This window comes from Cydia fagiglandana, chromosome 14, assembly GCF_963556715.1.
Source record: "Cydia fagiglandana chromosome 14, ilCydFagi1.1, whole genome shotgun sequence".
NCBI classification, from domain to species: Eukaryota; Metazoa; Arthropoda; class Insecta; order Lepidoptera; family Tortricidae; genus Cydia; species Cydia fagiglandana.
The window spans coordinates 17369000-17382286 of NC_085945.1; the positions used below are offsets into that span (position 1 = coordinate 17369000).

Sequence of the window (13287 nt, forward strand, 5' to 3'; positions counted from 1 at the left end):
GCCGGCGCTGGCCCATCGTGTAGGAGGAGCCTTTAGCGTCGCGATCCTCACACATTCTTACAACGTTGCCGACCCAACGGAGGCGGTGAGCTTCTGTCTCGCCGATACTATCTTATTATCCTGAGGCCCAAGGTCCTGCCTATAGTACCTGATTTCGGTGAAATTTAAATCCTATTCAATTGGAATAAAGTCGCGTTTGCTTTGCCTCGTTCAATTTCCAACGCAAAATCAACTCTACTTCCTACACTATAGGTTCAAATTTCAGTGGCAAAGGGATTTGTCATTTGTGAAGGCTATGTTAAATAATGATATCCATAACGCCGTGGCTTGCGTCTTGTATCGTCCAGATCGTTCTTAACTGGCTGTACTGGGATGTGCCCGAAGACCGCCAAGTGACCGTTGGTCATACTTTTCGCTTTGACAGTGATTTCGCCGTTTGGCAAATGTTCTAGTTTCAGTGCCTGTAAAAGAATTTCGATGTGTCATATATTATTATTTAATCTCATGTTCTCACACACTAGACCGGGCCGGGCCGGGCCGGCGCTTTGCTTTCTATGTTAGCACCACGTGATCTCCGATCGGCCGTCATAGAAAATGATATGTGGGACGCCTCGGCCCGTGCCCGGCCTGGTTTTGCGCGAGTCATATTTTAAGTAGATACTTAACTTGTTAAACTTCTACCATTATTAGAAATAGGAAGAAGTAAATTTTTAGTAGGTACATTTAAAATTATCATGATTAACAATTTAGACATTTAGGAAAAAAAAGGATATTACGCGGCCATGCGAAATAGATCCACTTGTCTGAAAAGTTGGTTTACGGACGATAATTTTGCGTGATAACGTCATAAGAAAACATTAATGAATAAGGTTGTGAATAAGTGACCGAAACGTTACCATGAAGATCTGTCTACAACGTTACCATGGAGATCTGTCCACAACGTGACACTTTTTCGTGCATGCCACCGGTGTTCATCGATTTATAAGACGATATCGTCAAAATCATTTTTATTAAGTATATATATATATATATATATATATATATATTCTTTCTTTCTTAAGTAAAAACAATAGTAAAAATAAAATACCTTGAGATTATCCAACCAGGCCACGTAATTTCCAATTCTATTGCCTTTTTCGTCGAATACCCTCAGTTCGACGTCTTTTCCTGAGGCCGAAACTAACACGTAATCGTTGGATTCGCGTTTGTTGAACTGAAAACGAAAATCAAATCAAGTTAGGTATAGGGGAACCCGGGATTCGATAAATAGAAACTTGAGCGTTGCGTGGGTTTCAAGGCACGAGGGTTAAACTGTAAAATATCAAATAAAGTTAAAGAAAATCGATTCAAAATGAATGTCAAAAAATATTCCTGATTCAAAATCATCATCTAAAAGTCAATTTTGTCAGCAAACATAAGAAAACAACTCACAATAAAATTCGCATTTGATTATTTTGCCTCACATGTAGATGAAATGTAACTCTTATTAGTTTTTGAACAATCAAGAGAGCCTTTTCGAGTAAAATATACTTGTTACAAAGCACACACAAAGGTTACACGTTATAAGCTTTTTAACAAATAAGACCCAAAAAGATGATATTTCGTATGAAATATAAATTTGGGCTTGTGCACAAATCACGCGAGGTTCGATAGGGGGGAGGGGGGTCACGAAAAAATCTCGACAGATCACGTTGGGAGAGGGGGGTATAAGGAGACCTCACGTGTATTTTTCTACAGTAACGAAACTAAGAAAAAATACCTACCACATGAGTAGATACTAATTTTTCTCGATTTCGTTAAACATGAATCTTCACTCCGCACTTCAAAATAGCGAGTTCATTTTACGAAATTTTGGAGGGCCTGGCCTTGACCGGTTAGATAGAAAAATTTCAAAAATGCACGTGAGGTTATGTCAAAACCTTACCAAATATCACCAAGGGGGAAGGGGGATTCAAAAAGTAGGTAGCCGAAAACATCTCGCGTGATTTGTGGACAACCCCTTTGTAGTCTACTTACTTTAATCTCCATTCTTCGTGATGAAGGCAGTAGTGTAGACTTTATAACATTCTTGGCGACCTTTATGCTCTCCCTTATGTACTGGAAGGTCTGAAAAACACAGTTTAGGTAAAATAATACACACATATTTATATGCTGTTTCATAAGTTATTGACGTTATTGTTTAGGCTGGATGAACCATGATAGCTAGTCAGTTTCTTCACAGATGATGTATTTCTGTTGCCGCTATAACAACAAATACTAAAAACAGAATATAATAAATATTTAAGTGTGGCTCCCATACAACAAACGTGATTTTTTTGCCGTTTTTTGCGTCATGCGCGAGTCCGACTCGCACTTGGCCGGTTTTCATTGAATAATTAAATACCTACCTTGTCCAGTGTACTGTTGTTTGTCCGAATAAGTTCCCCGCCGCACTCCACTGTTATTTCGTTATAAATATCATCCATTTGTGAATTGTTCGCTTGGCTATCCTCGGTTAGGATGAAAAAGATCTGAAAAATAAATAATTAATTAAAAATATAAAATTGTATTTTTTTTTGTATAAGTAAAATTAAGATTGGATGGTAGACGCTTTCGTGAAAACTATAGGAGCACGGGCTTTATAATGTCAGCATCCATCCAGGGAGAAAAATTGGGAAGTTCAATACGTACTGCAACGTCTGCGACGCAAAAATCATCGCGATCAAATTCACTGAAAGGTCTAGTTAGACCATACTCATACTCTTTTATTTGTAAAGTCATTTGCACGTCAAGGAAGATAAATATACTTAATAGTAACATTAAGAATAATCAGTAAATAATATTAGTATGGTTAAAACAAAATAAGGTAACTATTACGGTTAAAAGCCAACATTACAGTGGGTAGTAATAATTAATGCTCATAATTTATTCAATAAGAATTCCTCGTGAATGTAGAACGGGCGCTCAGCTAGCCAGTTCTACCACAGAATAAATAATAGTACTAGGTACAGAAGACTCACTCTCTAACAAAACGCGTCTGTTGCGATCAGCACAGATATGGCCGCCACGCGCGGCTTATGGCAAACCCCAAAATTGGGGTCGAACGGAGCTACCTGCAGCAAAGCGACGGAATCGCGGAGTGAGCCACGCCTGGTTCTACTCGTAACTATTGTATGTAGGTACAGTCGCCATCAAATATATCGGAGCGGCCAGGGTGCTCACAAATATCTGAACACGCCTCTATTGTCAAAGCGTTAGAGTGCGTGTTCAGATATTGTGAACATCTTGGCCGCTCCGCTAACCTAAGCCTTTTACAGTGAAGTGGCACTCATTTTAAGATTGGCCTATAGTCAATTTTCTAACCCTCACCTTGCTTTTCTTACTTTGACACAGTCTTTTGACTTCCTCAATCCTGTCGTAGTCTTTGGCTGAAGAGTGTGTAAACACGTACAGGTATGAGCCATCCTGGCTCTCCTGCAGACCTTTTACGATGCCTGACAACGCCATCTCTGGGCCAACATTGTCGCTTTTGACGTCTATCAAGTCGAATGCCTTCCTGACTAGACGAATGTCTTGAGTCATAGTTCTAGTGATCTCTGAAATTGAATGAGTGTTGTCAAATAAGTATTCCGTGAACAAAGTTTTGTACGGAACACTAAAAGTCGATCTTAGCCAGAGCAATTGCGACTATAGAGACCGCGTGCGCGTTGGAGGGTTTGCCATCTTGTGGCCTGAATCGGAAACATATGTGCACATGTACATTGCCAAAGCAAGTGCTACCATCTACCGTTCTCGTCAGTACGTTTCCTTGTGCATAGTAGGTTCTGTCATCTAGTGGGCTACGTCGGAAGCATAAACGACACATTACGCCTCGCGCCAAAATTCTGACGGCTCCTACGCTGCCCTACAGTTCATGCACGGGGCCTATGGGACAAATGCTCTAAAAATCAGTGGGTCTAAATAAATCTCTAGCCGCTTTTATTGATGGCACACTTTCAAGAGTCATAAAGGAGTGGAGTGGCTCTTGTATTTCTAGAGTAGTTGCATTTGCGTCATAGTCGCAAGACTCAATTTCCCTAGCAGACCTTACAATCTTTTGTTTACATAAATATTATACATATGTACCTAAATGGTTTGATATGAACTCCTTTAATAATGACATAGATGCTATAGGATATATCCGAGAGCTCAGTGTGTTGACAATTTTCTGGATATTCACTTTAATCCTTTAAAAGTCGCCAAATGTTTACATATTAGTGAGCATCCTGGCCGAGTGGCCGGTTCAATAAGTATCAAATGGCGATTGTACTTTAATTGCTTCGCTTTAAACCCAGTTCTCCAAAAAAAAGGTACTTTACGATAGTTGTTTACCGTGCAAAAAGCTCGATTTGGCGAACAAGTGCCTTTCTTTATTTCTTTTCTAAGTTAACCTATTTCTAACCCTAATCCACACCAAAAGTTAACAACCAACGACTATTAACGAGCTATAGTAGAAGAGCCGGCCGCAAATTTTCTAACCGACTTGATACCACGATGAAATACACAATGGGAAACCATAAAAGTGATGCTAAGTCCGAATTCGATAGTCTGCCACGGCGGAACTTGCCGAAAGTACGAAAAAGAAGGCCACTTCCGGTGCGAAAAAAGGGGGCTGATTTAACCCATCTGATACCGAAATAATAATTATGGCAGCAGTTAGAAATTTACATGTAGACATATAAAAGCGAAGTCTGCCAGTATTTTTTTAGCCGGAAGTGCTTGGCAGACGCTCTCAAAGGTGGCCAACGGGACCCCTAATTTAACCCATCTGATACCACCATGAAACCAATTCCAGTCGGTAGGTATGAACCCTCATGTCAGGAATATATAAGTCTGCCAAGGCTATTCCTGCCGAAACACCTTGGCAGACGAGATTATGTAAGCAAGGTCGGCATCGGTTACCCTACACTAACCCATCTGATACCACCATGAAACCAATTCCAGTCAGTAGGTACGAACCCCCATTTTAGGAATATATAAGTCTGCCAAGGTTTTTCCTGCCGAAACACCTTGGCAGACGAAATTATAAGCAAGATGACCATCGGTTACCGTACACTAACCCATCTGATACCGCCATGAAACCAATTCCAGTCGGTAGGTATGAACCCTCATTTCAGGAATATATAAGTCTGCCAAGGCTTTACCTGCCGTAACACCGTGGCAGACGAGATTATGTAAGCAAGGTCGGCATCGGTTACGATACACTAACCCATCTGATACCACCATGAAACCAATTCCAGTCAGTAGGTACGAACCCCCATTTTAGGAATATATAAGTCTGCCAAGGTTTTTCCTGCCGAAACACCTTGGCAGACGAGATTATAAGCAAGATGACCATCGGTTACCGTACACTAACCCATCTGATACCGCCATGAAACCAATTCCAGTCGGTAGGTATGAACCCTCATTTCAGGAATATATAAGTCTGCCAAGGTTTTTCCTGCCGAAACACCTTGGCAGACGAGATTATAAGCAAGATGACCATCGGTTACCGTACACTAACCCATCTGATACCACCATGAAACCAATTCTAGTCGGTAGGTATGAACCCTCATTTCAGGAATTTATAAGTCTGCCAAGGCCTTTCCTGCCAAAACACCTTGACAGACGAGATTATGTAAGCAGCATCCGCATCCGAGGGATCCGTATTTTGGAATTATACAGATTACGGACATTATTAATAGCTGTAGGCTTATTTATTACTTTATGATTATACATATTTGTATATTATTATGTTATTAATAAAATATATTTATAATTTATTAAACCTAAACTTAATACATTGGGAATTCATTACCTGTTTACGGCAGTAGTAGGGATTAGTGGGTGAGTTCTGGCTCACTGAGCGAGGCCAACAGTCCCTCCCCCTTTTTTCCCTTGTTGAAGCCCTGCAACCTTGCCTTGAACCCAAACTAATGTCATTGTAACTCGAATCTAACCTAATCTATTTTTATTGCTTTTAAAATATTTCAATTATCTACTTTTGCAAAGTTAAATGTTGTAATCTCTATTTCGTAAAATGGAATTTTAATGTGACTTTAATGTATGTGCAGTCTACTTAGTAATTGGGTTTAAAGATATAAAAACACACATTTTATTTCCTATCCTAAGTATCCTATCCTAAGTTTATTCAAATAATATTCTGAACATATATAGTAACATCATTACTTATTCTGTGTACAGTGGAGAAAACGAATGAAATCATGCAATTTGATTTTGCTATTTTTAAATAAAGAGTAACCAAACAGTATTTTCTACAGTTGTTGGTAATGATACCATCTCTTACAATTTCTCTTCATGAACATTTTATGATACCTAACCTTCCAGTTTTCGCCCGAATTAATCAAAAAATTCACCAACACCCTTTACACCAACCAAATAGAAAACGGGTCCGTGTCCGAATTCGCGATCTCGAGTCCGGGTCCGCGTCCGGGTCCAGGTTCAGGTAGAAGTCGAATTCAAAATCTTGCTTGTTTTGCCAGTGGGGTAACTTGCTTAACAATCAATTAGAAAAAGACAAGTCGTCGAGGAGTTCCGTTCTGATCACCATCAGCAATACCACTTCATCAAATGCCACTGTTCTTAATGTAAATCCTTGTTTGCCTGATGAAAATACAAAAGTCACTATACAATGCCATTCAGATTTGTAGAGTTCCCTCGATTTCTTATGGATCCCATCATTAGAACTTGAGCTTGAGGAAAATGTGACTTAAAAACCTAACGTGCTTAACAAACAAACATGACAGACAAACATGCATAGTCCAAACCAGAAACTGTAATAACGACAAGTAGCAATTAAAAATATTGTATTATGTGTAGAGTTAAAGGTGACTCAGCTCAGGTAAGAAAGCACATCAAATTGTATGAAAGCATCTCATAACAATCAGTCAGATTAATTTAATGTGTATTCTCATTTCTTTTATTGATTTTAATTTCTTTTCCTTTTGTAAGATTTGATATGTTTTCTGAAAGAGCTACGTATTTGTGATTTCATGTACATATATGTTTATTTTTTATATCAAATTCTATAAAGTTATGTACTCACTGAGTATAATTGCATGAATTCTATAGTAATTTAAATTGTATTTTTCTTAATTACTCGTAATGCATGCTAATTATAAGATGTAATAATGTTTTGAAAAGATGTGTCCCGCCGAGTTTGTTGCCGGTCCCATATTGGGATACCCTCCTCCAATTGAGGGGGGATTTAAATCTTCTCGGGGCAGAGGTGTATGGTTGGAGCCGGTAAAGGTTTATTTGACGTTCATAAGCGCATTGTAATATGCCTACTTGAATAAACTATTTTTTATTTTTTATCTTTATCTTTAACGAAGAGGACAAATCCCCAAACATGAGCTATGCGTCGTTGAAGAGTTCCATTCTGATCATCATCAGCAGTTTCACTTCATCAAATGTCACAATTTTGAATGTAAATGCTTGGTTTGTTTATAAAAACACCAGTATCACTATATGTTAGGGTGGTTCATAAACATTTTTTTTCCTAAGGGGCACCCCCTTATTTAGTTACACTTGTTATGTTGATAAAATACACCAAGTTTCGTAATTTATCTCAACTACAAGGGGGTGCTTCACCACGTTGAAATTTTGTATGTTGTTTGAAACCCAAAAAAGAGTATTATTCAGAATTTTATTTAAATATCTGGTTTCACACTATTTGCACATGTGATGTATAAGTTTTGAAATAGAAAAACATTTTCTTTCAAAATAATATCTTTTAAATCACACTTTCAAATAATGTGAAAACTACTACTTACATAAAAATCTAAAAAATAGTAACTTATTTTTTTTGGATTTCATACAATTTGAAAATTTCTAAGTGTTTGAGCACCCCCTTGTAGTTAAGATAAGATTACAAACTTGGTGTATTTTGTCAACATAATAAGTGTAACAAAATAAGGGGGTGCCGCTTCTTCTAGCTAAAGTTTGAATTTTTCCCATACAAACGTGAACCACCCTACTACTATATGTATACCTACAAAATTTGAAGAGTGCCCTCGATTCCTCCTTAATTTCACCCTCAGAACTGGGTTTTGACAAAGACGGAACCAATCTGTATGTATATACTTACAAGTTACAACTCAACTAAAAAAAGAATTTTCAAAATCGATCCCGAAATGACGGAGATATCAAACATTAAAAAAAACCGAATTAATACCTCCTTTGTAGGGTTTCGTAGTCAAATGGCAAAAAACGGAACTCTTATAGATTCGTCATGTCTGTCTGTCTGTCTGTGTGTCTGTCCGTCCGTATGTCACAGCCACTTTTTTTCGAAACTATAAGAACTGATTAAACTTGGTAAGTAGATGTAATCTGTGAACCGCATTAAGATTTTAACACAAAAATAGAAAATAAATACAATAAATTTTGGGGGTCCCCCATACTTAGAACTGAAACTTAAAATTTCTTTTTCATTAAACCCATACGTGTGGGGTATCTATGGATAGGTCTTCAAAAATGATATTGAGGTTTCTAATATAATTGTTTTCTAAACTGAATAGTTTGCGCGAGAGACACTTCCAAAGTGGTAAAGTGTGTGCACCCCCCCCCCCCCCCCCCCTTCAACTTCTAAAATAAGAGATTGAACGAGATCTAGTAGGTAGTTTTTTTTAATCGTCATAAATCGTAAACCGCAATTTTGTTGTTACTTGCTGCTACGGAACCCTTCATGGGCGAGTCCGACTCACACTTGGCCGCTTTTTGGGTTTGCTTTATTATTGTTTTTGTATTATTGAAGTGAAAACTTCTTTTTTAAAACAGTTTAGAAAAAAATTATATTACAAACCTCAATATCATTTTTGTTTTGAAGACCTATCCATAGATACCCCACACGTATAGGTTTAATGAAAAAGAAATTTTAAGTTTCAGTTCTAAGTATGGGGGACCCCCAAAATTTATTGTTTTTTTTCTATTTTTGTGTTAAAATCTTAATGCGTTTCACAGAATACATCTACTTACCAAGTTTCAACAGTTCTTATAGTTTCGGAAAAAAGTGGCTGTGACATACGGACGGACAGACGCACAGACAGACATGACGAATCTATAAGAGTTCCGGTTTTTGCCATTTGGCTACGGAACCCTAAAAAGGAGGTATTAATTCGGTTTTTTTAATGTTTGATATCTCCGTCATTTCGGGATCGATTTTGAAAATTCTTTTTTTAGTTGAGTTGTAACTTGTAAGTATATACATACAGATTGGTTCCGTCTTTGTCAAAACCCAGTTCTGATGGTGAGATTTATGAGGAATCGAGGGCACTCTTCAAATCTTCTATGTGAATGAAATGATGATGATGATCCTTCCGGCCGATTTCGATCATGGCGACAACTTCGACTCCTAGTTAGCTCGGCGCTCGTGCGCCCGAATATGGCTGACATAGCCGATCTTGGAGGTGAACCTCCGCGCACATTGAGGGCACGTGAGAACACCTGCCACATAGTGGTAGTGAATGGAAGCAGGCTGGCGCGCTTTCAGATCATCGCGTTTAGTGTTGAGGTCAACTTTACGTTGCTTCTCGAAATCGCGCACTTTGTCATGCACCAGCCTGCGCTACTCAGGACGTTGTGCTGCATATAGTAGTAGAGTGCTTCACGTTCGTATGGGAAAAATTCAAACTAGCTAGAAGAAGCGGCACCCCCTTATTTTGTTACATTTATTATGTTGACAAAATACACCAAGTTTGTAATCTTATCTTAACTACAAGGGGGTGCTCAAACACTTAGAAAATTTTCAAATTGTATGAAATCCAAAAAGAATAAGTTACTATTTTTTAGATTTTTATGTAAGTAGTAGTTTTCACATTATTTGAAAGTGTGATTTAAAAGATATTATTTTGAAAGAAAATGTTTTTCTACTTCAAAATTCTACATCATATGTGCAAATAGTGTGAAACCAGATATTTAAATAAAATTCTGAATAATACTCTTTTTTTTTTGGGTTTCAACAAAATTTCAACGTGGTGAAGCACAGTGTGAAACCAGATATTTAAATAAAATTCTGAATAATACCCTTGTAGTTGAGATAAATTACGAAACTTGGTGTATTTTATCAGCATAATAAGTGTAACTAAATAAGGGCCCCTTAGGAAAAAAAAATGTTTTTTTAACCACACTAACATATAGTGATACTGGTGTTTTTATAAACAAACCAAGCTTTTACATTCAAAATTGTGACATTTGATGAATTGAAACTGCTGATGATGATCAGAATGGAACTCTTCAACGACGCATAGCTCATGTTTGGGGATTTGTCCTCTTCGTTATGTTTGTTAAGCACGTTAGGTTTTTAAGTCACATTTTCGTCAAGCTCAAGTTCTAATGATGGGATCCATAAGAAATCGAGGGAACTCTACAAATCTGAATGGCATTGTATAGTGACTTTTGTATTTTCATCAGGCAAACAAGGATTTACATTAAGAACAGTGGCATTTGATGAAGTGGTATTGCTGATGGTGATCAGAACGGAACTCCTCGACGACTTGTCTTTTTCTAATTGATTGTTAAGCAAGTTACCCCACTGGCAAAACAAGCAAGATTTTGAATTCGACTTCTACCTGAACCTGGACCCGGACGCGGACCCGGACTCGAGATCGCGAATTCGGACACGGACCCGTTTTCTATTTGGTTGGTGTAAATGGTGTTGGTGAATTTTTTGATTAATTCGGGCGAAAACTGAAAGGTTAGGTATCATAAAATGTTCATGAAGAGAAATTGTAAGAGATGGTATCATTACCAACAACTGTGGAAAATACTGTTTGGTTACTCTTTATTTAAAAATAGCAAAATCAAATTGCATGATTTCATTCGTTTTCTCCACTGTACACAGAATAAGTAATGATGTTACTATATATGTTCAGAATATTATTTGAATAAACTTAGGATAGGATACTTAGGATAGGAAATAAAATGTGTGTTTTTATATCTTTAAACCCAATTACTAAGTAGACTGCACATACATTAAAGTCACATTAAAATTCCATTTTGCGAAATAGAGATTACAACATTTAACTTTGCAAAAGTAGATAATTGAAATATTTTAAAAGCAATAAAAATAGATTAGGTTAGATTCGAGCTACAATGATATTAGTTTGGGTTCAAGGCAAGGTTGCAGGGCTTCAACAAGGGAAAAAAGGGGGAGGGACTGTTGGCCTCGCTCAGTGAGCCAGAACTCACCCACTAATCCCTACTACTGCCGTAAACAGGTAATGAATTCCCAATGTATTAAGTTTAGGTTTAATAAATTATAAATATATTTTATTAATAACATAATAATATACAAATATGTATAATCATAAAGTAATAAATAAGCCTACAGCTATTAATAATGTCCGTAATCTGTATAATTCCAAAATACGGATCCCTCGGATGCGGATGCTGCTTACATAATCTCGTCTGTCAAGGTGTTTTGGCAGGAAAGGCCTTGGCAGACTTATAAATTCCTGAAATGAGGGTTCATACCTACCGACTAGAATTGGTTTCATGGTGGTATCAGATGGGTTAGTGTACGGTAACCGATGGTCATCTTGCTTATAATCTCGTCTGCCAAGATGTTTCGGCAGGAAAAACCTTGGCAGACTTATATATTTCTCAAATGGGGGTTCATACCTACCGACTGGAATTGGTTTCATGGTGGTATCAGATGGGTTAGTGTAGGGTAACCGATGCCGACCTTGCTTACATAATCTCGTCTGCCACGGTGTTACGGCAGGAAAAGCCTTGGCAGACTTATATATTCCTGAAATGAGGGTTCATACCTACCGACTGGAATTGGTTTCATGGCGGTATCAGATGGGTTAGTGTACGGTAACCGATGGTCATCTTGCTTATAATCTCGTCTGCCAAGGTGTTTCGGCAGGAAAAACCTTGGCAGACTTATATATTCCTAAAATGGGGGTTCGTACCTACTGACTGGAATTGGTTTCATGGTGGTATCAGATGGGTTAGTGTAGGGTAACCGATGCCGACCTTGCTTACATAATCTCGTCTGCCAAGGTGTTTCGGCAGGAATAGCCTTGGCAGACTTATATATTCCTGACATGAGGGTTCATACCTACCGACTGGAATTGGTTTCATGGTGGTATCAGATGGGTTAAATTAGGGGTCCCGTTGGCCACCTTTGAGAGCGTCTGCCAAGCACTTCCGGCTAAAAAAATACTGGCAGACTTCGCTTTTATGTGTCTACATGTAAATTTCTAGCTGCTGCCATAATTATTATTTCGGTATCAGATGGGTTAAATCAGCCCCCTTTTTTCGCACCGGAAGTGGCCTTCTTTTTCGTACTTTCGGCAAGTTCCGCCGTGGCAGACTATCGAATTCGGACTTAGCATCACTTTTATGGTTTCCCATTGTGTATTTCATCGTGGTATCAAGTCGGTTAGAAAATTTGCGGCCGGCTCTTCTACTACTATTAATCAACGACTTTTTATTATACTCAATATTAAGCCAAAGAAAAACTATCCGACATTTTTCATGTGTGTTTTTCCTTGGGCATATAACATTTTAATTATGCTCGTGCTGAACAAAAATAAACATACCTGGTTCATTAAAGGTGATCACTAATATATCATCAATCAAAACTTCATTTAGAATCATATTCACCATATCTTTAGCGTAAGATTTCACTTTTAACATGTCACCAGCTGAAACCACTGAATTGTCTATCACAAACGCTAAACTAGCCTTTTGCTCGCATGCCACTCGAATAGTTAAAAACGTGAACAAAAACAATTTTAGCGACATCTTTGACGATTTGTCGGTCAACTCGGCAATGTCTGAATAAGTTATGTAGCTTTATATAAATGTAACATAATACCTAAATGGGTAACCCGGCTGAATCGCTGACGTTCTTGGACTTACCAGTGCGAGTGTCTCCGATTATTAACCTTAATGTTATAGCAGCAGAGTCTAAATTAGTTGTTTATTAGATTAAATATAAGTTGTTTTGAATAGTTGCTCAACTGATAACGGAATCGTGGAACCGATAGGGCCCCATGGTCAAAGCCTAAAGTCAAATAAACATACCTTAATGTAACTAGCTTACTTTATTTATCAATTAAATAGGGAGGCCTTTGCCCAGCAGTGGAACATTATGGGATCATAATAAAATAATAATAAATAATTGACCGAGTGAAGAGAAGTAGTCTCTTCTACCTTTGAGCTTGGGTAAACATTCTTTTGTATGACCAGATGATCTCCTCTAGAGTTCGTAGGTATTACACAAATTATTTTCAATATCTTTTTTGTGGGTTATATGGG

At 37.8% G+C, this 13287-nt stretch overlaps 1 protein-coding gene across 1 annotated transcript; it reads right to left on the reverse strand.

The window, feature by feature from the left end:
• Positions 1-231: 231 nt before the first annotated feature.
• Positions 232-12834, reverse strand: LOC134670559 (hemicentin-2-like). The gene is made up of 6 exons (XM_063528366.1): positions 12567-12834; positions 3349-3575; positions 2388-2510; positions 2017-2106; positions 1088-1213; positions 232-461 (listed from the first exon to the last, which is right to left on the reverse strand). The coding sequence occupies exons 1-6, from the start codon at positions 12769-12771 to the stop codon at positions 294-296; spliced, it is 939 nt and encodes a 312-aa protein (XP_063384436.1). The 5' UTR covers positions 12772-12834; the 3' UTR covers positions 232-293.
• Between the last annotated feature and the right edge of the window lie 453 nt (positions 12835-13287).